This window comes from Quercus suber, unplaced genomic scaffold, assembly GCF_002906115.3.
Source record: "Quercus suber isolate HL8 unplaced genomic scaffold, Cork oak 2.0 scaffold_1071, whole genome shotgun sequence".
In the NCBI taxonomy this organism is placed as follows: domain Eukaryota; kingdom Viridiplantae; phylum Streptophyta; class Magnoliopsida; order Fagales; family Fagaceae; genus Quercus; species Quercus suber.
In genome coordinates, this window is record NW_027070477.1 from 93,608 (window position 1) to 118,906 (window position 25,299).

The 25,299-nt window shown below is 34.9% G+C and overlaps 1 protein-coding gene and 1 long non-coding RNA gene across 2 annotated transcripts; one reads left to right on the plus strand and one right to left on the minus strand.

Annotated features, from left to right (window-relative positions):
• Positions 1-7,799: 7,799 nt before the first annotated feature.
• LOC111984863 (uncharacterized) lies at positions 7,800-19,935 on the minus strand. The gene is made up of 8 exons (XM_024016483.2): positions 19,457-19,935; positions 19,249-19,311; positions 19,057-19,158; positions 18,870-18,917; positions 10,535-10,606; positions 8,772-8,830; positions 8,314-8,401; positions 7,800-8,185 (listed from the first exon to the last, which is right to left on the minus strand). The coding sequence occupies exons 1-8, from the start codon at positions 19,775-19,777 to the stop codon at positions 8,042-8,044; spliced, it is 897 nt and encodes a 298-aa protein (XP_023872251.1). The 5' UTR covers positions 19,778-19,935; the 3' UTR covers positions 7,800-8,041.
• Positions 19,936-21,058: 1,123 nt separating this feature from the next.
• Positions 21,059-24,869, plus strand: LOC111984806 (uncharacterized). Its single transcript, XR_002879959.2, has 3 exons — positions 21,059-21,207; positions 23,303-23,398; positions 24,473-24,869. It is a non-coding gene; the product is annotated as an uncharacterized LOC111984806 (long non-coding RNA).
• Positions 24,870-25,299: the final 430 nt, after the last annotated feature.

Genomic DNA, 25,299 nt, shown 5'->3' on the forward strand with positions numbered 1-25,299 from the left:
ATAAATGAAACTAAGTCTTAGTTTGTTTACTAGTTCTAATCATCTCCTCAACTTGTAAATATCCTTAGTATATCTTGTTAACTTTCTCCTCTCTTTTTTTCTTATCTTCTCTTCTCTTCTCTCTCTCTCTCTCTCTCTCTCTCTCTCTCTCCCTCAAAACATTTCCTTAAACTTTATTTGGTTGGAGGATGGAAAAGTGGGGTAATAAAACATATTAAGTTCCCCTTATATATGTTTGATTGGGGGGTGAAAAAGTAGAGAGATGAAAAAAATCTTATGTTTAGTTGAGAAGAAAAATGAGATGATAAAAAATGTAAATTTGTATAAATTTACTCTCATACTCCTATATAGCATAAACCAACTAATAGTTTAAAAGAAAACAAATTTTTTTTCAATATATAAAAATAACTTAAACATTAAAGTTTGAAAAAAAAAAAAAAAAAAAGAAGAAAGAAGAAGAAAAAGAAAAGAAGTTACATGAAAAACATGAGTGACAGGAGATGGGGGTAGATGGGTAATTTCCATCAACACCCCCGCCCCCCCACCCCACCCGCAGGGGGGTCCTCCTCCTCCACATTTTTTCCTAAAATTAGAGAGATTCCAAAATTACCCAAAATGCTGGCCCTATGGAGAAAACTCCTAGATCCCACCATTTTCTCTCTCATTTTCTCTTCTCAACCAAACACTTTCCCTTATAAATTTTTCTCCACTTTTTTCTTCCTCATTTTCCATCTCCACAATAATTACCCAATCAAATGAGCCCTAAATGACAATGATCACTTTCTCTTTGATAAACATGAACTTTGTAATAAATATTTGGTATGCATAATTGAGAAAATTTAACAGGATGAGTGTTGGTGGGGAGGATGAAAAATAAATATAAATTGTCTTTGTTTGGTTGGTAAGGGGAATGAGAGAAAGAAAAAAGTATTTTGTTTGGATTTTCCATATTGCCCATATTACATAATTAATAAAAGAATAGCAAATTTGGACAAATGGGTTTAAAAGGGCAAAATAGTAAATGCCTTTCTTGTCCACATTTTCACTTCACTTTTCTCTCCAGACAGACCCTAAGATCCTTGGAAGAGCCAAAGGAAGACAAAAGAAACAAAAAAGAATAAATTGAACACTTGAAAAATAGAGGGGGGGGGGGTTGTTGAAGTTTTTGGGCATGCTTTTCTTCCCCTTAGTTTTCTATCATCAACTAAACAATGAAAAATCTCCTATTTACCCTTCCATTCTCTCTCCTCTTTTTCCATCCTCTCTCTTTTCGCCCCAACCAAACATAACCTTAGGAAAGTCAAGTTATATAATTTCATTGCTAAATACTTGGTCCTCTAATATCAAATAAATTTCTTTCATATGAATTTATTTAACAAGGAATTTAATCACTCGTTTTGTGTGTAAACTACCAATCAAAAAAAATCTTAGTTTGTTACACTAGTAAAAATATTCACAATACATATATCAATGAAATTGAAAACATGTTGATAAGTAGGACAAGAGATCCTGTATATTGCAACACCTGAAGGAATAGTCAGATACTGGAAGAGATTGTGATAACCTCTTTTGTCAAGAAAATAGAACACATATATTGTAACACAAAAATATTGTACAATAATTAAGGAATTCCAAAAATTAATGTTAAGAAGGTAAGAATATCTCATCAAAAAGTACCACAATAAAATGGAAGGAAAAAATAAATAAATAAATAAGTACCAATATATTGGGAATGAAACTCACCTTCTTCCCTCCATTGATAATGTGATATTAGGTACGAAATCCCTTGATAAAGGAGCAGAAACTGTTGGTGTGTGTATTTGTTTTTCACTCCTATTAGTCTATTACTAATAGACCTTTTATATATAAATATATTGTTTAAATTATGGTTTATTTTTTGCTTTTTAAATGGGAATTTAAATTATGTTTTAGGTCTGGATGTTATTTTCTTTCCATTTTCACTAAGCTATTTAATGATCAACCATGTGTAATAAGATTTTACCATATATTAATGGTAGAATATGGAGTGATAATTTATGGTTAATTCATTATTGAAATTTTAGTTGCAGAAACTACAATTTTTATTGGCTAATAAATGATAAACTTCTTAGGTTCTAATGCTCTGNTTTATCGAGTCTCAAAATGGTTCTCTAGATAATTTGTTATAAGCTATGAACACAGTGTAATAAAAAATAATTAGGTAAAATCTCACAAAACGAATAAGAAAATTTTCAAAAAAAAGTTATCAAAAAATTTAGATGAACAACTCACAAATGAATGAAAAATTCATAATAATAATAAAAAAATAATAATAATAATTTTTTTTTTTTTTTGCATTTAAACAAATTAAATAATAGATTTTAAGTAATATATATATATATATATCATTTCATCAAATTAAAATATATAAAAAGTCTCAATTCAAATGTCACTTTAGGCCCCAAAATCCCATGGGTTGGCCCAGGTTAAGGGACTAAGTAGTTTTGGAGTTCAGATAAAACATTGCTTCTATGCTGTCAGTTTAAAAACTTGCAAGCTTGTAAATAGTGGCCATTAGTAGTTATCCTTCCATGAATTTGGCCACATTTGTTTAAAAACTTGCAACCTTAAACCTAGTAGATGAGGATGGCCACATTTGTTTTTAGATATAGTAAGAAAAGAAAATCTTCCCCATGACAAAAATGTAGACAAAAGCAAAATTTTTAAAATAAAATGCTTACATTCTTGCACTTGAAGTTTGTGCTCCACTTCCTGTTGAAGATAGGCAAGCTGGTTGTTTTCAGTTATATTCTCATCAAAGTCAACCTGTTATGAGAATCCCATTTGAGAAAAGATAGACAGAAATCTACTTCAGTCTCCGGATACTTGAGCTATAAAAGCATTTGGAAGAAAGAGAAAGGTAAATTACCAAAATCATGTTCAGTCTTTTTTTCAATTCAGCATCTTCCCGTTCCAGTCTTCGTATCTTTCTCCTCAGTTCGGAAATATAGTGCATATTCCTCATGATTTCCCTTTGAGTAGAGGTTGTGGATGTTGCATTCCTATAACATGCATGACAATAATGAAGTGAAATTTGTTTAGGTCTCAACAGCCTTTTGGCTCTTAAATCAAAGTTGATAATGAAGTGAGATTTTGGTATATTGACCACTTTAATTAAAAGAGGGCTTACTTTAGCTGTCTGGAAGTAAAGAGCAAAACCTTGTTAAATAACTTGAACCATTTATGGAAAAAATGGCACTTATTGAGCTACATAAAAAAATAGAAGAAAAAATAGGGGAAAAAAAGAAGAATAAATGAAACTAAGTCTTAGTTTGTTTACTAGTTCTAATCATCTCCTCAACTTGTAAATATCCTTAGTATATCTTGTTAACTTTCTCCTCTCTTTTTTTCTTATCTTCTCTTCTCTTCTCTCTCTCTCTCTCTCTCTCTCTCTCTCTCCCCTCAAAACATTTCCTTAAACTTTATTTGGTTGGAGGATGGAAAAGTGGGGTAATAAAACATATTAAGTTCCCCTTATATATGTTTGATTGGGGGGTGAAAAAGTAGAGAGATGAAAAAAATCTTATGTTTAGTTGAGAAGAAAAATGAGATGATAAAAAATGTAAATTTGTATAAATTTACTCTCATACTCCTATATAGCATAAACCAACTAATAGTTTAAAAGAAAACAAATTTTTTTTCAATATATAAAAATAACTTAAACATTAAAGTTTGAAAAAAAAAAAAAAAAAAAGAAGAAAGAAGAAGAAAAAGAAAAGAAGTTACATGAAAAACATGAGTGACAGGAGATGGGGGTAGATGGGTAATTTCCATCAACACCCCCGCCCCCCCACCCCCACCCGCAGGGGGGTCCTCCTCCTCCACATTTTTTCCTAAAATTAGAGAGATTCCAAAATTACCCAAAATGCTGGCCCTATGGAGAAAACTCCTAGATCCCACCATTTTCTCTCTCATTTTCTCTTCTCAACCAAACACTTTCCCTTATAAATTTTTCTCCACTTTTTTCTTCCTCATTTTCCATCTCCACAATAATTACCCAATCAAATGAGCCCTAAATGACAATGATCACTTTCTCTTTGATAAACATGAACTTTGTAATAAATATTTGGTATGCATAATTGAGAAAATTTAACAGGATGAGTGTTGGTGGGGAGGATGAAAAATAAATATAAATTGTCTTTGTTTGGTTGGTAAGGGGAATGAGAGAAAGAAAAAAGTATTTTGTTTGGATTTTCCATATATTTTCACAAAAACGTTTTTATTTTAACAACTAGTATATATATAAAGCTACAAAATAAAATTTTATTAAAAACAAAAAAAAAAAAAAAAAAAAAGTGGGTGGACAGTCTACAGTCCACCTATACTTTGCTAAAAAAATTCCCTTTTTTATATTTTATTTTTGTCTTTAATAAACAATTTCTATTGAGTATTACTAGGGGTACAACAAAATGTCAACAATTTCGCACATTCTTAAATTAGAACAGCAAAAAAATTAAATTAGAGATTGTGATGGGCAAATTCAAATCCTTTGTTCCAATTTTTTGAGTACTACTTCATGCTCCACCAATCATGATATGTCATATATTTCTTTTTTTTTTTTTCTTTTTCTTTTTTCATTTTCTACTTTGGTTGATAAGTTATGATTGGTGGATCGTAATTAAAGTGGTACATAAAAAATGGGACAAAGAGTTTGTTTTCATGGTGGAGCCATGTGTGAGTTGGCATATTAATTTAGAAATGTTATGGGAAATTATTGTGACATTTTGTTTTGTCCATAGCATTACTCATTTTTTTTATTGGCTAATATTTGGGGTCTAATTAATACTCTTATAAGTATCGAGAAAAAAAAAATTGGTTAAAATTTGGGATCCATGTTCCACTTAGGGGCCTTAAGTGACTGCTTAATTAGCCTAGTGGTAGTGCAAGCCCTACCCTTAGCAAGCTATACACCATACACAACTTATTTTAAACTTCTAGTGGCCTTTAAATGTGATTCTTTAATTCATATGAACACTCATTTTGGTGTGCTTAGCCAAAAGTATGATTGTTCCACCAATGCGAGTGATTGAAAAAAGAATATGGTATTAACATGAATATTTAACGCCACCTTCTTAGGTAGACCCGAAAGGCATGGGACTCATCCTTATGTGAAAGGAGCGTTATATATGCTTCTTACACCATATACTAGCATGGGACCCATTTCTATGTTAGACGGGTGTTACATATGCTTGTTACACCATTTATCCTCTCTAGCTATTGGCACTTTATCCTTATATCACCTTTGTTAGTAGCATGTATGACCTTAAATAATGTTGTATTTCTTTCAATGGTAGCACTGAATTTTGCTATGGAGGAGGAGAACAATGAGCTAAGACGAATTATTTGCCAACAGCAGCTACTACCAGGTGAGGATGTGAACAACAACCCCATTGAGCCTTCTACAAACCAGGCTGAGGAGAATGCTCAGGATACTGACCTAAAGCCTAAGGAGTGAGAGCAAGTGAATCTGTAGTGATGGCCAGTTATAGAAGAACCAAAATATGACTATGCATGAATAAAGGAATAAGGCCAAAACATATATCCTGGTTCTTCAAACATAATAACAATTTATGAGCTGTTTGAGCATATATTTGTCATATATGACTGCTGAAATTATCTTTGATAAAAACTTGGCTTGCTAGTTCTGGTGCAGTTGAGCTAAGATATTTAATAGCAGATTTGTTCTCACATTGTTCTATGAGTTTCAGTATATTGATGAAATACATCATTTCTAATTATAGTCTAGAGAGACCAAGAAAATCAGCTACCTTAGATTATAACCAAATGCTACCATGTACAAATAGGTTCCGCAGTCCTATCAACTCTTTATGGTTTCTCTCAAGTAGACTCCCTTGGTTATCCATAGTTATGAGTGTTAATTCGGCAGCCAATGTTCCCAATATACTGGCTTGACGGTTAGGTCTTTGAACTCTGAAATTTATCTATTATCTCCGGCATACAAAATAAAATAGAAATATATGTTGCTTGTCATGGTGATTTTATTTTTATTTTTTTCGCGATTCAATATAATTGGATTTTGGGGCTGAAAATTGGATGTGGGGTCCTTACTTTAACAGAGGGTGAAGGCAAATCAAGATTTTGGAGGATTAAGATTTTAATCTACTTAGTTATCCCAAATGAGCTGTGTACATGAATGGAACTATTTATTGGATGATATCTGGTAAATATAATTAAGTAGGTAAAAAACGATGTCAACCCCAAGCTGGTTCAGATTGCGCCCTAAAGTTAAGATTTAAAGTAGTGTTGAGAGGTTTGTTGTGTTATTCTTTTGCCAAAGAGTACAATGGGTGTATGAGTTCAAGCCTGATTGAACTAGAATTTGAGTCAATGTGTATAGAATTAGCTGTAATTTTACTAATATTACGGAAACATTTATTCCTTTGAGACGGAAGAACAATGCTTTCTCATTGCAGACAAGAATTGTTAGTACTCATTGATGAAAAAAAAAAAAAAAAAACATGTTCAAAAGTTGGAATTTAAGCATAGGCTTTTCTATCATGGTTTGCATCCCTTATGATGGTTCATATACCACATGATTATATATATATATATATATTGACAAGTAAAATAATACACAAAATATTCAGCATGTATTCTATTCATGATTTATATGCACGGTGAGGCGTGGTCATCCATATTCCGTTGTAAGGGAAAAAAAAATTGAATCATAAGCCTTATCATGAGTTTCAACATGTATTCTCGTGTGATGGAAATGATGCATATTACGGAAACATTTTCTCGTTAACACAAAGCATATGTTGCTCTTTGCAAGGTCAATATCCAATTCTAACCCTCCTATTTACGAGGTCAGTATCCCATTCCAACCCTCCTATTTACAAGACAATCTCATGTGACCGCTCTCTTATATCATATAAAACCTACATATTTGTAATCCAATAAGAAATAAGTCCCATAAAAATTAAAACCATCTCATTAGATACTTTTTTTTTTCTTTCTTATTTATATTGTTATGATCCTGCCAAAGGCCTTGTAGCTGAATTGACGCCTCCCTATGTACAAACAAAATGCTTAGAGGTCTATGAGAAAATGGTTCGAGCTGGGAGATTGTAGCATGTTAGTAATTATTTCTCAAAAAAAAAAATTGTTATGATTCTAGTATCTCACATGGTTTAAGCGTAAACTTAACCACATGTTTATAAGCTCTTAACCACCCTTCTCTTGCAAGCCAATCTTCAAGGGTAAGTTCTACCCATGAGTTTGTAAAATATACTCTATAGCATAAGGCCCCAAAATAAAAGGCTTGTTGTTGCGGTAAAACAAAAATCTAACCAATTTTCATTTAAAGATTTTCCCTATTTCATTTTCTTATGTTTGGGAGCAACCTTAAATATGATGAAAAACAATATCCTAACTTTTCTTATTTAGCTTAAAGATGGAGTTGTTTTCCCAAAAATTTTAGCGGAAAACAATTTCTGAAAAGCAAGTCATTTTTTATGTTGATCAAATATAGTTTTCTTTTGACTAATTTTTTTTTATGCTAACAAACACTGAAAAACTCGAAAAACTATATTTATACCAGGTTTTTTCATAGAAACAAACAGAAGCAAACTTTACACATCCAAGTGCTGTCAACAGATGAAGGGAACAAAGAAAGGGGAAGGGATCAACCAGCAATTTATTATAGGTATAAAAAGGGGAAGGGAACAAAGAGAGAAGTTATTGTAGCCACAGGTGCTTTAATTAGCATTCAAGAAAACTATGTAGAAGACGGAAAACAGTGAGCGAGCAGGCATGAATCTCCAATTTAACTAACGTTTTTAAAAGTTTTAAGTTGCAACATGTTATGATTCCCAATAGAATTCAAATGCATCTGTGGAAATTTTGAGGGCTTTAGCCTTCTTCTGAAGGCTATCTCATTAAAAGAAATGATTTCCAATTGGAATAATAACAAAAATTTTACAGACAGCAAAGGTCAGTCTATAGCTCCACACATCCTAGATGTTAGAGGCAACCAAACCCATCATCTTCTCCGCACAGCAGGAGTTGGCCCACGCTGGACAGCCCCTGGCTGCTGTGCTTGGCCACCACCTTGTTCTTCCGGCATATTCATTGCTTGGGTTATGGCATTCATGACGATCAGTCCAAGGGGGATCAGGTACATCCACTGATATGGCCACAATCCAATGGTGTACAAAATTATTGTGATGAAAGAATGATTAAGGGGCGAAAAGTACTTACTACAAAAATTAAGGGGAAAAAGTTTAAGAAAACAATTAATTCTTAGGTACTCACATATTTAGCCCAAAAGGACCTTTCTGGTGGCGGTACAACTTCACCCTCTGCAGTCTCTCCAAGAATTTCTTCAGAAAATACTGGAGCTCTGCAAGTAAGAAATTTACAACTATCAACATGACTGATAAACCATTTAGAAAGACATAAAGATTAGTACATTGATAAAGTAATGACTGCACTTGAAATATTTAATAAAAAGCACCAAATCAATTAGCAGTCTTGAACATAACCTAATCAAATAGACAGATTGACCATATGAACTTGGATGGACGAAACAGGTAACATTATAATTTTTTTGAGCCGACAAGAAGGAAACATTATAATTTTTTTTTTTTTTCTTTCAGTAAACTTTTCTGGAAAACTCCATTGAACTTTTTCTGAGAATTAATTGCAGCAACATACCATACCAGATGCTACTTCTACAAGGTGGAAAGAATTAACAATATCAGACTAGTTACCTTGGTGCCTGCTCGCTGTTCTTCAAAACCGTGTGTGACTTGAAAGACCACTTTGCAGGCTGAAATAGGGTCAACAAAAAAACATGAGGAGTAACATTTTTTGCTACACATCATGCTCCACAGCTTAGTCTCTTATCACTCTCCAGATGAAAAGTTCTAGTCGCAAAATTTAAAATAAATGCTGCTCGTCAACCAGCCAAAATCAAGATAATGAAATTCGTCATCTAAATATCAGCTGCCATTGTTGGATTTAAGCACATCATATGATTAAAATTCCAAGTTTTCAAAGATACAAGCATTGAAGAACAAAAAGCCCCCACCCCCCCCCCTCCCCCCACCTCTCTCTCTCTCTCTCAATAAAGTAGTAATTATGCCACAACAAAGATTGCTAGGATTGTAGCATCTTAACTGATTTACTACTACTTCTATAAAGCACAGCCAAGAAATACCACTCCAAGGCCAAGAGAAACCTCTCTGGTTAGGGCTTCATTTCAACTCAGCCATTACTTAAGGGGTAAAAGCCTTAAAGGGATCAAAGAAAAATCTGAAACCAGCTAAAGAGCTGGGATGCACAGACGCGGCAAAACGGCCGCCACACCTACGTCCGACACGGCCCGACGCGGCAACGTGCGAGGGACTCCGTTGCCTACACATCGGTGCCGCGTCTAGGTTTTTTTTTTTTTTTTTTTCACGACTCACGCCGACGTGGTGCAAACTCGGGCCAATTCGCTCTGAATCAGGCTGATTTGCGCCGACTCAGGCTGTATCGGCCGCAACCACCAATATTGGCATCGAACCGGCCGATTAAGGCCAAAACTCAAAAAAAAAAAACAAAAAAACAAAAGGTGCCAAACACACCGTTTGTACAAAAACCCTATATCTCAGTCTGCAATTATCTCTATCTCAGTTCTCATCTTCAACTCTCTCTCTCTTTGATCTCTGTGCTCCATGCCACAGCTCTCAAGCCTCTGGCCTCTGCTCTCCATCTCCCCTCTCTCACACAATCTCACTCTCAACTCACTCTCACACGCACACAATCTCATGCTCAAGAGTCTGAACTCTCAACTCACTCACACTCTGCTCTCCGTCTCCCCTCACGTATCAATCTCAAGCTTTCAATCTTAGTTTTTCATAGCTCTCACATGCTTTGACTATTACTCAATGGGTCTATGATTTGATTTTTTAATTTTTTAGATAAGCTGTAATGTAATAATGTTGTGACTTGGATTTGATTTTTTATTTAGTTAATAGTTATTACTCATTGTGATTTGTGATTGCAAATCTATGAACACTGAATTGTGATTTGATTTTTTAAAATTTTTTATATAAGTTGTCTATAATGTTGTGAGTCTTGTGACACCGGGGTTTGATTTTTTATTTAGTTAATAGTTATTATTAATTTATGAACTTGTGGGTTGTATTTAATTTATGAACATCATGTTTTAGTTATTATCTACTACTACTCTTAAATTTGGTATACGTTTATATAATGTGAAAATATATGCATAGCAATATATTAAAAATATAAATATAAATATTTTTAATAATTTTTTAATTGCCACACCCCGCTACACCTGCGTCCTACTTTTTCAAAAATTGCCAAGTCTCGCACCCACACCCGAATCCAAAAACGGACCCATGCTTCATAGCTAAAGAGTCCCAGATAGTCAAACAATGGTAAACTATTTTTATATCAGATAAAAATTCCAATTTTTTGGTTCATTCAGTAACATGAACAAAAAACAAAGATCAATTTGACTTACAAGTTTCAGTTGCCGGGGATGTGGACATGCCCCGGGGGCACCATAATTTACGGCCAAGATATTGACACCTTCCTGCAAAAATGAAAAATAAAAAATTAACAAACAAATAAATGGAGGAAAACATCATAAAATTACACAACCTAGATCCATCAAACAATGACAAAGCATTGAATCATAAAACAACCATCTGTCCAACGTATTGATGAAACTAAGTGTCAAATCCATATCAATAAGAAATTTGTTCTGGCTGAACCTACTGATTTGACATCTCATTCTAGACTAGTCGATTTAAAAGATATTGTTCAAATTTTTCTGTAGGAAAATACAAAACATTAGTTATTATTTTATTTGTATAAAACTCAACAAATAATAAAGAAGTTCCCCCAAATGTAAGATTCCTCTGTATGCAACCAAATATAAACTTTAGCAACAATTTTCTATCCATTTACAGAGTAGAAATGTTAATAGAGGTGTTAGCATACAATTAAGATTCAGATAAAGCAAATCATCTTAGATCAAGTGCATCTTCTGCACATATTTTCATCTAACTCTGTTTCATTTCCCAATCTTCTCAATGCCTCCAAAGAGTTATACACAATGTAAACATGCAATAACATTTTTTTTTTGATAGGTAATCATAAGAATTATTAATGAAAAAAGTAGGAAAAATACAAGTTGTTCATGATGATGAACAACAGGAAACGAAAAAAAAGAAAAAAAAAATCTGGAAATAAATCTAAGTGAAAGCATAAACTCATGTAGAGAGGAACAATTAGTAAAACCCCAACAACGAGACCAATCAAAGAGACTATGCCAGCAAAGCACAATTAACTCTTCCAACGTCTTCTCAGAGTCCTCAAAAGAGTGGTGGTTTTGTTCCAACCATACAATACACATCAAACAAATTGGGATCAAATTCCAAACATTCAAAGTATAATTCCCAAGCCATTGATGCCAGCACAAAAATAAACCTGCCACCGAGTCTAGCATGACCCAATACATGTCGAAGACCTGAAGCATATAAATCCAAAATGTATGTGTAACAAGACAATGTAGAAGTAAGTGGTCCACTGATTCCCCATCACAACGACACAAACAACACCGATTTGCCAAAGAACATTCCCTAAGCATGAGATTATCCAGAGTAAGAATCCAACCATGAGCAGCCGTCCACAAAAGGAAAGCTACTTGCTTAGGAACCTTAGATTTCCAAATACCCTTCCAAGGGAACAAAGAACTCTGAGCAACCCAAATCTTATGGTAGAAAGACCGGATGTCAAACCTACCATTACCTTTGAGACGCCAACAAAGAGCATCACTTCTTATACCCCGGGGAATGTGAGATTGGATAAACGCAAGAAGTGAATAAGATGCAACTAGCTCCCAGTCTTGAAATTCCCTATAAAGTCTAAAAGCCCTAATTCTAACATTTTCCCCCCTCCGGAAGCCACAAAACCTCAGAGATACAAGCTTCCTTGTCAATTGAACACACGTAGAGCTCAGGATATAGGGATTTGAGGGTATTATAACCAATCCACTTATCATGCCAGAAACAGATACGAGTACCATCACCCACTAAAAATGAAAGATGCTTAGAAAAGCTCTCCCTCTTGAATACTACGCCATAGGCACATCCATGAGCCCTCCTGCAAACTTTAGTGCTCCAGAGATAGTTAACTTCATGTCCATATCTCCAGATTCTCCACAGCCATTTCCTTAACAAGGCTTGCTTAAAAGACACCACATTTCTTGTCCCCAAACCGTCCACCTCAATGGGTGAACACACCTTTTCACAAGCCATCAAAGGGAATTTGAAGCACCCCTTTGAAGACCTCCAAAGAAAATTCCTCTAGATACTTTCTAATCTTTCAGCCACAGCCTTAGGAATGGTGAACAAAGATAAATAGTAAGTTGGGAGACTTGAGATAGTACTCTTCAATAACGTGAGCCTACCACCCTTAGATAAATAGAAACGCTTTCACCCTGATAGTTTCTTCTCCATCTTCTCCAAAATAGGGTCCCAAATAGAAGTTGTCTTAAACGAAGTTCCTAAAGGCATTCCCAAATATTTCATAGGCAAATTGCCCACTCTACGCCAAAGAATATTAGCCAAGACATCCAAGTTATTCACCTCCCCAACAAGTAGAATCTCACTTTTTCCAACATTAACCTTCAACCCCGTAAAAGCTTGAAAACAAGACAAAACCAACCATAGAAAGAAGCTGTCCCCTAGAAGCATCACAGAATAAAATAGTGTCATTCGCAAACAACAAATGGGAAATACGCATGCCAACAGAATTCCCTACTCCCTCTTGAAAATCCCGAATAAGATCGCTCTCCTTTGTCTTCCTCAAAATTCTGCTCAAGACCTCCATTATCAAAAGAAACAAAAGGGGGGATAGTGGATCACCTTGTTGCAAACTGTGGGAGCTTCCAAAAACACCTTCAGGGGAGCCATTTACTAGGACAGAAAAACAAGTATAAGTAACATAGGCCTTAATCCACCCCCTCCATTTCACCCTAAAACCCATCCGACACAACAGATAAAACAAAGCATCCCAATTCACATGGTCATATGCTTCTTCAATATCAAGCTTGCAAACCAAACTCACAGCTCTTCAACCTACTATCTAGGCGCTCATTAGCAATGAACACTGAATCTAGAATTTGCCTTCCACCAACAAAGGAATTTTGAGACTCAGAAATGAGATTATCCAACACTGCCTTCAATCTGTTAGCCAACACTTTTGACAGCAACTTACACACACTGCCCACCAAACTGATAGGGTGAAAATCTTTAATATTAATGGCATTACTCTTCTTAGGAATAAAAGTGAGAAAAGAAGCATTCATAGACCGCTCGAACACGGAGTGTCAATGAAAGTGTTCAAAAAAATCATAACATCCTTTTCCACAACACTCCAGCATTTGTGAAAAAAAGCCATCGTGAACCCATCCAGACCAAGGCCTTTATTCCCCTCCATCTCCCTCAGGACCTGGATGACTTTCTCCTTCGTGAATTCTCTCTCTCTAAGGACAACCTCTCTTCCTCCTTTATACATGCAAAATCTAACCCATTCGTAGTAGGGCGCCCCACTTCGGTTTCCTCATACAACTTCTAGTAGAAATGAACTACCCAAGATCGCAAATCAGACTCATCCTCATAAAGAACACCATCAACCTCAATCCTCTTAATTTGGTTAGCTCTTCTATGGGAGTTTGCTAAAATATTAAAGAATTGAGTATTGTTGTCGCCCACCTTCACATACAAGACACGAGACTTTTTTCTCCAGAAAGTCTCCTCCATAGAAGCCAAATGTTCTATGTCACCTTTGATCTGAATACGACAATTCTAATCCTCATTCGAAAGGTCTAGGAACTCTTCCACCAACAAAGGAATTTTGAGACTCAGAAATGAGATTATCCAACACTGCCTTCAATCTATTAGCCAACACTTTTGATAGCAACTTACACACACTGCCCACCAAACTGATAGGGTGAAAATCTTTAATATTAATGGCATTACTCTTCTTAGGAATAAAAGTGAGAAAAGAAGCATTCATAGACCGCTCGAACACGGAGTGTCAATGAAAGTGTTCAAAAAAATCATAACATCCTTTTCCACAACACTCCAGCATTTGTGAAAAAAAGCCATCGTGAACCCATCCAGACCAAGGCCTTTATTCCCCTCCATCTCCCTCAGGACCTGGATGACTTTCTCCTTCGTGAATTCTCTCTCTCTAAGGACAACCTCTCTTCCTCCTTTATACATGCAAAATCTAACCCATTCGTAGTAGGGCGCCCCACTTCGGTTTCCTCATACAACTTCTAGTAGAAATGAACTACCCAAGATCGCAAATCAGACTCATCCTCATAAAGAACACCATCAACCTCAATCCTCTTAATTTGGTTAGCTCTTCTATGGGAGTTTGCTAAAATATTAAAGAATTGAGTATTGTTGTCAATGAAAGTGTTCAAAAAAATCATAACATCCTTTTCCACAACACTCCAGCATTTGTGAAAAAAAGCCATCGTGAACCCATCCAGACCAAGGCCTTTATTCCCCTCCATCTCCCTCAGGACCTGGATGACTTTCTCCTTCGTGAATTCTCTCTCTCTAAGGACAACCTCTCTTCCTCCTTTATACATGCAAAATCTAACCCATTCGTAGTAGGGCGCCCCACTTCGGTTTCCTCATACAACTTCTAGTAGAAATGAACTACCCAAGATCGCAAATCAGACTCATCCTCATAAAGAACACCATCAACCTCAATCCTCTTAATTTGGTTAGCTCTTCTATGGGAGTTTGCTAAAATATTAAAGAATTGAGTATTGTTGTCGCCCACCTTCACATACAAGACACGAGACTTTTTTCTCCAGAAAGTCTCCTCCATAGAAGCCAAATGTTCTATGTCACCTTTGATCTGAATACGACAATTCTAATCCTCATTCGAAAGGTCTAGGAACTCTTCCACCAACAAAGGAATTTTGAGACTCAGAAATGAGATTATCCAACACTGCCTTCAATCTATTAGCCAACACTTTTGATAGCAACTTACACACACTGCCCACCAAACTGATAGGGTGAAAATCTTTAATATTAATGGCATTACTCTTCTTAGGAATAAAAGTGAGAAAAGAAGCATTCATAGACCGCTCGAACACGGAGTGTCGATGAAAGTGTTCAAAAAAATCATAACATCCTTTTCCACAACACTCCAGCATTTGTGAAAAAAAGCCATCGTGAACCCATCCAGACCAAGGCCTTTATTCCCCTCCATCTCCCTCAGGACCTGGATGACTTTCTCCTTCGTGAATTCTCTCTCTCTAAGGACAACCTCTCTTCCTCCTTTATACATGCAAAATCTAACCCATTCGTAGTAGGGCGCCCCACTTCGGTTTCCTCATACAACTTCTAGTAGAAATGAACTACCCAAGATCGCAAATCAGACTCATCCTCATAAAGAACACCATCAACCTCAATCCTCTTAATTTGGTTAGCTCTTCTATGGGAGTTTGCTAAAATATTAAAGAATTGAGTATTGTTGTCACCCACCTTCACATACAAGACACGAGACTTTTTTCTCCAGAAAGCCTCCTCCATAGAAGCCAAATGTTCTATGTCAACTTTGATCTGAATACGACGATTCTAATCCTCATTCGAAAGGTCTAGGAACTCTTCTCTAGCATCTAAACCCAATAATTCAAACAGCAAGCTCTTCTTTCTAAAGGCCAAATCCCCAAACTCCTCCCTATTCCATTTTTCTAATCAACTTTCAGAGCCTTTAATTTTTGGGCCAAAACAAAACTTGGAGAGCCCACAAAACATTACCTAGTCCACCATTGCTGAACTCCTTCACCAAATCCCTTAGCTTTCAGCCACATACTCTCAAATTTAAAGGCACAACAACCCCGACGAAAACCATCAAATTCCAAAAAAAAGGGACAATGGTCCAAAATAACCCAAGGAAGCACCCTTTGAGAGACATTCCCAAAATGATCCTCCCAATCTAATGATACCAAAGCCCTGTCTATTCTCAACATAGAGGATATTCTAGAATCTCTAAACCAAGTGAAATAAACCCCTCTAATGGTAAATACACTAAGAAATTGCTCTCTATAAAAAGACTCACAACCAAGCCTCTCACTCAGGGTATCTAATAATGTTGAAGTTACCTACCAAGCAACATGCCATGGTCAACCTATCACGCACCCTTGACAACTCCTCCCACAAAGCAGCCCTTTGACCATCATCATTAGGGCCACATACACTTGTACAAGCCCAAACAAAACCATCCACCACCCCTCTCAATAAGACATTGATAGAAAACTGTCCAACCATAACATCCATTTTTTCAAAAACCCTCTTATCCCAAATCATCAAGACCCCTCCTGAAGACTGGACCGCATCTAACACCACCCAGTCAATGAAAGGACTACCCCATAAACTCCGAACAAAAGCAGCATCAATAGAGTATACTTTAGTTTCCTAGAAACAAACAAAATCACATTTCCACTCTTTAAGAAGTTTCTTACAAACCTATCTCTTCCGGGGATTGTTGAGCCCCCTTACTCTCCAAGACAAAAGTCACAAATTCATTTAAAATTACCAACACCCCCTACAACATTAGAAGAAACTCTATTCGTACTCCTAGAGGAGATACCATCATAATTAACAGAAGAAATCAGCCTCTTAAGCTCTCTGGGACCTCTTGTCCTTGGGTTTACAGTTCGCTTAGCCACCTCATCCTTGGGCACCTCAAGACGTTCTAGTTCAAGAAGACAAAATAGAACTAGAAATTGAGCTGCATGTTTCACAATTGGAAAGCCCACCATATTACAAAAAATCTTCATCAACTTCTGTCACCTGAGTACCCTTTACAAATCCTGAACCAGCAACAAATCTCTGAGTTTGCTGGGATCCCACCGAGACAAAGGGTCACATCCAACAAACAATTATCATTCTCTCCACTACCACAGCCATGGTCATCAACCCCACTGTTATCCCGCGGTAGAAGGAGAAGCCTAGAATCACTCTGAAGTTCCCCAACATAATCTGCTAACCTCTGCTGTGTCGTATCATCATGGTGGCTACACCTCTGTTCACTACCCATACCACAAACTCAGCTTCCACCCCATTACCCAAGTCTGAAAGAGAAGAAAAACAATTTTGAACCACCCATATGTGCCGACAAAGGATCGGCAACACTTCTTTCATAATCGGAGACTCAAACCCCACCGCCGCCGAGCTAACCACCATCTCTCCGGTGAACCCAAAATTCCGGTTACCTATCCCACAGGTTACCTTGGCATCAAAACCCATGACCATAGAAGGATCAGCCTCGATGGAATCAAGATTGAACGCAGAAGAGATACACCTTGACGCCAAGTCTGTGCCAATCTCTGGAGCACCAAAAATTCTCATCGGCAACTTCCCATCGCCACTCAAACTCTCACCTACCTATCTCTCTATCGGCTTCAAACCTCGAGACTCGCTCTTGCCCAGTTGGTTCTCTATCGGCTTCAGAACTTGAGACCCCAGCACATATAAGGGTTGGGCTAAGGGCTGAACTAAGAGGCCCTTTACCTTTAGGGTCTTCCAAAGCCAGCATATGGGCTTTGTCAAGCACAGGAAAGTCAGTCCTATTAAAAATAGGAGGAATGGGCCCCTAAGCTTCTTCATTAAAAGGTCCATATTTAGTAACTTCATTGGGCTTTAGCCTAAAGCACTTTCCCTTCCCATCTTTAGGTTTAAAAATTCTCAAAGCCAAATTCTCAGCAGTCAACTTAAAAATAAATGCACGTGTGAGTCTATTTTTGGTAGAACCACAAAGAATCACATTATTAACTAGATTATCTCCAAAAATTTCAAAATTCCTAAGCTTCTGCCAGTTACCATAATTGTTCATAGCTTGCCTATTCCGGCCACCATTGGCTGGCAAAAAAACATCGCTCTCACCTCCATTACCTGGCCTTGATTTGTCAACAAATAAGAAGAAGCCTAACTCTTTGTGAAACAAAGACCACCTAGAATGGTTAGTGCTTGCTGGTATCATAACACACCCTCGGTGAGCCCCACTATAGTACTCTGCTACGGCCACAAAAAGGCCAGCCTTATTCGATCTCCCACAAAATTTCAATAACTTATTATTCCAATAACATTATCCAAGATGAATACAACACCCTATTGCTAAAATAGTCTCCACCAACCAAATTACAATCCTGATCCTAATCCAAACAATGACTTTAAAATAAATAAATATAAGGCAACAAGAATTGTTAGAAATATAGACAGAATGAATCTCAAAATGTGGTACTTTCAATACAACGCCAAACTGGTACCCTTCATAGGCTAGTATAGTGACGATTTAGTCCTAGTTTAAGTTCCCAAAGCAAAAGAAACAAAATGGGGAAATAGATTTTATAATGGGCATAGAACTTAATAATTTTTAAACCAACCACAAGGGAGATTTTAAGTTTCTCCTGTCTGTTTTGCCCCATACTCCCATCCCATTATCTACTACCAAAAAACTTAACAAAGTTGGCACCCTTTTTTTTGGTAAACACACGCACCTGCTAGGTCTCGAACCCACCACAAAGGGACAGTTGAGCTATAGCTCATTGGCATCACTTACCAAATTCTAAAGAAACATCTATAAGAGACTTCCACTATTTACCCATACTAGAATAGAGGATTGCTAAGTATCAACTCAAGAAAAGAGTATAGTTTGAAAAATCAGAAAAGTGATGAAATCAGAAACAGGAGCAAGAGTGTAGTTTTTCTTTTGATAGGCAGCAAACATGAACTTAGTATGAATCCCAAAGTTGAGAGTACCATGTGTATAACAAAATGTTCATCGAGGCTTTCTCTTGGAAGACATCTCTGCATTTAAACAAAATTGCAAGTTAGTGCTGTCAGGAAGTCAGCCATTACAATCGTACAAAAATGAAACACTAAATGTGTGGATAGTACAATGAGTCCTTCAAACCTAAGGCATGATCTTTGTATAGAGAGAACTTACTGCTTTCACTGAGGATATAACGTATTCCCTCCCAGGGCCAGGGGAGATCAAAACATTGGATGGCAATCTTATCCTATAGAAGTCATCTCCTTTCAGTAGATTCTGCAATAACAGCATCAACATTTCAGTGCAATTGCGCGCAGGCGCAGAAAGGAACACAGGTTTGTTTGGATAAATAACAATAATAATTACTTGAAACTTCTCCTTCTCGACCTCAGTAAAATCATTCCTCGAAAAACGCAGCTTTGTTAGTGTCTGTTACAAGTAAAACTCCAAGTCAGTCCAGCTGCAGCAGCAATATATTGGTATTTCCACGACAAACCTAACCTAAGGCCCGTGTGTAATGTAAATTAGATAATAAGAAGAGAGAGAGAGAGAGAGAGAGAGAGAGAAATGAGACCTGGGCCCCGTGGTTCCAAGTTTTGAGGCGAGCGTTGAAGATGCCAGCAGGAGAGAAATCGGAGTCGCCAAAGGCGTGTTCGAGTGAGAACTGGATCTTCGAATCCTGATCCGACTCCGAATACCTCTTCCGGGTTGGAGGCGGTGGCGATGATGATCGGATGTGGGCGAGATCAGGGAATCCGCCTTCTGAGCCCAAGTCCTCTTCTTCGATGAGGAGTTCATCCGATTGGAAGGCCAGAGATGAGGAGATGAATAGAGACAGACAAAAAGGAAGAAGCAACAACAGCAGCTCACACATTATTATTATTGTTTGCTTCATTCTTCCACTCTTCTACTTCTACTTCTTCTTCTTCTACTTCCAGAGGAGAGAGCAGCAAATATAAATAATTTACAAGATTGGGAATATATGTGCTTTTTGTGTCTTTCGCTCCACTGGGGTCCTCAAATTCAATGACTTTCACAATCCGGGGTGGAGTAGTGTGGCGGAGTTTTTTTAGGGATAATAATAATTATAATAATAATAATATAATGAAAAATTATTGAATACAATATTTTTTTAATTATTAATAAATAAATAGTACTATTAGAAATTAGAAATTAATAAATTCTTTAAAAAAAATAGAAATACTCTTTACTTTTTATTTTATAATAATTCTAATTTCAAATTTTGTAAAACACATCCTCGATGTTATGTTTCCAAATACCATTTTACCACAAAATACGATAAAAACTAAAAGAGGCTATTCTCCTAATATAATTCTTTCGCAACCCTATTTTTTATAATTAAATAACAAAATAAGAAAAACTTAACAAATGCCTTAAATGGATTGCATGAGTTTAACCTAAATCTGAAAAATCAACCTAAGTAAGTTCTTGGTTAATTAATTAAGTTAAACGAATCTAATTTATAGGAATCTAAACAAAAAAACAATTATCTAGATGTCAGATTAATGCAATAGCCACAATAATAGGTCATAATAGTCACAAACTTGACCATTGGATAGAAGGTCTCATGATAATCTAAGTCCTCAATTTGTGAGAAACATTTAGCCACCAACCTATCCTTGTATCTCTCTATTGTACCATTTGATCTATATTTGATTTTATAAGCCTATTTGCAACCAATGGGCTACATATCAGGTGGTAATGGAGTTAAGATTTAAGTCTAATGGATATATAGCTTGAAGAAAGATACCAATTGAGTTAATCTCTCGAATAATAATAAAAAATTTCACAAATGACACGTACAAGATGAAAATTTGTATTTCAAATTTTTTTTTATCAGTTTAGCACGACATCATATTTCGTCAATTGAATTATTTATTTTCTTAAAATAAAAATTCCAAATAGGAGACAAATTTCAAAATTTTCTCAAAATTATTTATTTATTTTAGATAAATAAGAAGACACCATACTAAAATATTTACGAACTTCTTATATTCTTCATTAGATGTCGAAGTGAAAAAATTGTTTTCAAGGTAAATCTCCTTAGCATAAGAACAGTTTCTTTTCCTATAATAATTTTTTGTTTTTGGGGGCGGGGGGAGGGGAGTAAAAAAAAAAAAAAAAAAAGAAAAAAAAAAAAAAAAGAAAAAAAGAAAAAAAGCGTTAGACACAAACACAAACTCAGTTTGGAAACACAATTGGAGTGCAAGAGAATACGCAGGAAACCCCAAAACTGAAAACCCTAGACGCAAATCCTTCTCCTTGGTCGTCACTCCCATCTGAGACAATCTCTTCCCGGCAACGGTAAGCGATCAAAACCCTGCTCTATAAAAAAAACAAAAATTCTAATTTTATATACAAAAATTTTGATTTTCTATTTTCTGATCTGTTAGATAAAGAGGTTTTGTGTGTGTGTGTGTGTTTTTTTGTTGGAATTCTGGATTTTAAGTTTCAATCTTGGAATTCAATCTCAAAGTAAGCAAAAATAGAAATACATGTTTGATATGATTCTCTCTCTTATATACCTACCTCTGTTTTTGTTGTCTCTTTCAATTGATTTTTTGTCTGTTGAATGGATCTTAATATGCTTTTTATGTCGTTTTGGTTTTCAAAATTACATGTTTGATCTGATTCTCTCTCTTATATACCTACCCCTGTTTTTGTTGTCTCTTTCAATTGATTTTTTGTCTGTTAAATGGATCTTAATATGCTTTTTCTGTCGTTTTGGTTTTCAAAATTTGTAAAATTAGACTCAATTGAGAGAATTTTGTATTGGGTTTTTGTTTTTAAATGGATATAGCGGGTAATTTTTTTGTGTATTTTAAAGACATTTCAATGGGTGATATAGTATTTTTGTCTGTAATTTATAGGTCTTAATTTTATGTTTGCTCTATTATTTTAGGCGTTGAATTTTTTTTATGCATGTTGAGGTTGTTTCATTTTGTTAGAAATTCCCAGCCAAGAGGCTTTAGGCTTTGCTTGAGGACTTGTATTTTTATACCATGAATTTTTTTCTTTCCCTGCCTCAGTATTGATAAGTAACAGCTGTTTATAAATGTGTGGCCTTTCAAAAAGCCACACGTTGAGTTATTCCTTTGTTTAAAGTTCCATTGTAAAGGCTAGGTTTGACATGTTGGATTATATTCTTAAAATTTTAATTGAGCATTTGTTTAGGTGTTGAGGAAAAAAACAGTGAAGCAAAAGTAAATTGAAGCACAGTCAGTTGTGAAGGGGTTTTTTAGAAATATTAATCTCCAATTTTTGCTTTGTGATATCATTTTTTATGCAATAAATCTTTGATTACCTATCCAAAAAAAGAGTGAGTTTTGATTTGTTAATTTGCCAATTGTGGATTACTTTATTGGTTTTGGTTGATATTTTTTTAGGTAGAGATTTAACAAAGCAATGAACTATAGCTTTGCTGTTATAATTTTTTTTTCCCCTTCTAATAACCGTTTTCTTTATGTTCTTTCTACTAAGATATGTCTATGCCCTATGGTATTCTACTTGATTTTCATTGCTTATCTTTTTTGCAGATTATTCAATCCAATAGATTTGTGGATAAGCATCTTGCTCCTTCTTCCTTTTTTATTTATTTATTTATTTATTTTTTTTAGGATAAGCATCTTGCTTTGTTTGGTAGTTTGGTGCCTTTTTTTTGTTTACTGCATAATTTTTATTTTTCACAAATTTGTTATTACATTGATATTTTGAGTTATATTTGTTTCTTTTTATCTGTCTATGGTATTTGGATCCTGTTTCAATGAGTGGACCAATACCATTGGGTGTGTAAGTATAACAACTTGAGTTTCTTCCTTTAGTGTTATAATTTTTTCAATGATATGATTATGATTTAAAATGGTTTGGAGAGCTGCAAAGATATGTTTGATCCAAATTCCAAAATGACCAGCTATGCTAATTGTTACTCCCTATAAGATGCATTTAGATGTTATTTATGCTACCACTTCCCCTATTTTTATATCACTAAATTATCCTCTAGACTTATTATATTCATAAATGCTCTTGACTGATTTCTATCTTTGAAAGAGACCCGAATAATGGTAGGTGGCCTCCTTTGCAAATCAAATTCTTTTCGAAGCTACCGGCCAAATTCCACTTTTGATGATAGAATATTGAAGGGTTGATTTGGAACCATTGTAATGTTTGAACAGTAGATCTGGCAGGCAATACTACCAAAAGAGTATAATCAGCCTAACTTATAGTTATCTAATCTAGAAGAAACTTGAACGTCTCTAATTTTGGAAGCCTTGAACTATTTAGAATTGGTTTTCTAAAGGATCTTGATGTTAGTCATTTGCTGTAATTTTAATGACTTAACTTTAAAAAGATTGCATTAAACAACTTCATTTTAGGAGGTTTGGTTGTTTTGGTGTTCTAGGTGTAGAATTGGTGGAAAAAGTAGAGGTAGAGGTAGATGTGGAGATGGAGGAGTATGAAGCCTTTGAAAAGTTTAAAAACGACATCGGACCTTCAAGTATGATATCTTACTTTTGTTTTTTATGTTAAAATATTTTATCCGGTTATTTAATTTTGATTAACTTTGCATTAATTAATGGTTTAATGATTAATATAGATTTGTTGATATTGGGACCAAGAGAAAAAGAAAATGGGTTTTAAATCTTAATCTTAGGTCTCATGTTCTTTTCATTGTTTAGGATTGAATTTAATTTTGAAGTGATGATTTCTCTCTCAATTGTCTATGCTTCTAAGGATATGTTACATCTTTGTCTAATTCTTTGGCTAGATTAAAAAAATTTAGATAAATTATTGACTTTATGTTTGATTTGATTTTATAGATTTTTGTAGATTAGGTATTTTGTTATATATTTACTTTTCATAGTGCTTATTAAAAGTGACTGTATTGGATATTGCATGATAGTGGTAATGTTTTTTAGAGACTTTTAATTATTGATTTTGTCCTTTTCAATGTTGGGCTTTTCTGGGTTTTGCATGTAATGCTATTCTAAAAATTTTAGTTGATAATCTGTTTAAGTTATTAGGGGGGAAAATCAAACGTCTTGATTTGAATTATATGGAGTAGCAAGTATGGTTAAGCTATATATAGGTAAATCATTCCAAATTTTTGTAGCATTCCCTGTTACAATGTTTTGAAGATAAAATGTAAAGGATAGTATTTTTAAAATATATATATATATATATTATGCAAAGGGTTGTAATTTACTGTTTGAGTTTTTTAATCACATTTATGATGAGTATTTTTGCTATATGTTATGTATATTAAGCAAGTTTAGGAGTGATATTGTCAAATTTACATCTTGAGAACTTTGAAATCTTTGTGAACATGTAATTTTTTTGTTTGTCTAATCTTAACTTTTGAGTAAAATTTGATGGCCAAAATTGCACCATATTTGTCACAAATAAAAAGATATATGTTGCAACTAACAATGGCAAAATTGCTGCTTGATGTACATCATTAAAATGTTGAATTTTGGTTAAAAGGTTGATATCAATCTAATTTTTAGCATCTTTCACAATTTTAAGTAAATACATGTAAATTTATTCAAATGTTAATTTTTATGCCTTACAGGGTTTTGAGGAGTACATATATTTGATTTTGGATGATGCTAAAAAAGTCAACATCAAGAGGAAGAGTAAAAAACTTTAGATGGGTTCATCTTAACTTTTAATCTCCCAAATGTGCTCTGAACGTGGTACATCTATTTTGTTATGGGTCGCTTACATCAAAAGAAATGTAGAGGGTAGATTCTTCTTAAGTGATGCAGAGTAGTAGCCGCCCCTCTCTCTCTCTCTCTCTCTTCATAGTGGAAAGTGATTATTTTAGCAATTGTCTAAATTGGCATTATGTTGCCTTTTCAATCCCATTAAGGTCTAGCATCTTTGTTTACTGGCAATGTTAGAATTTAGGTACATATTGGACATCAAGAATGATTAATATAATTTATGAAAGATATATGATTGAATGAGTATGGAGTTAACTATATTTGTGTAATTAATTGTATTGGAGTGTACTTATATCAGTTATATATTTTTAAAATATGATCTCAAGCTCTTGGTTATCAAAATATCTTAGTGCATGTAATAGATTTTATTGGTTTGGTATATAAATTATACCATGACATTGATTTTTTTTTTTTTTTTCATATTAGGGAAGTTATTAATAGTTTTCCCATGTATCGCATGGGTTAGCGACTAGTTGTCTCTAAACGGAAGACTAGCCAGTGCCCTTGGCAGCATAAACCGAAATTGATTATCTGATATTGTATTTTGGCTATTTTCATATTTAACCCCTATTTAATTGTTCTCTCCAAAAATCTTCTATTATATTATTTTGATACTTACTAGGATCTTCTCCATTTAACATAAAACTGTTTCACAGTTTACAATCACTACCCA

Excerpts from the sequence above, each read along its gene's own strand:
- LOC111984863 (XM_024016483.2), bottom strand. The coding sequence starts at position 19,777 with ATGAAGCAAACAATAATAATAATGTGTGAGCTGCTGTTGTTGCTTCTT. Across the intron at positions 19,312-19,456 it reads CTTGGAACCACGGGGCCCAG|ACACTAACAAAGCTGCGTTT; the intron begins GTCTCATTTCTC and ends TACTTGTAACAG. Across the intron at positions 19,159-19,248 it reads TCGAGAAGGAGAAGTTTCAA|AATCTACTGAAAGGAGATGA; the intron begins GTAATTATTATT and ends CTGTTATTGCAG.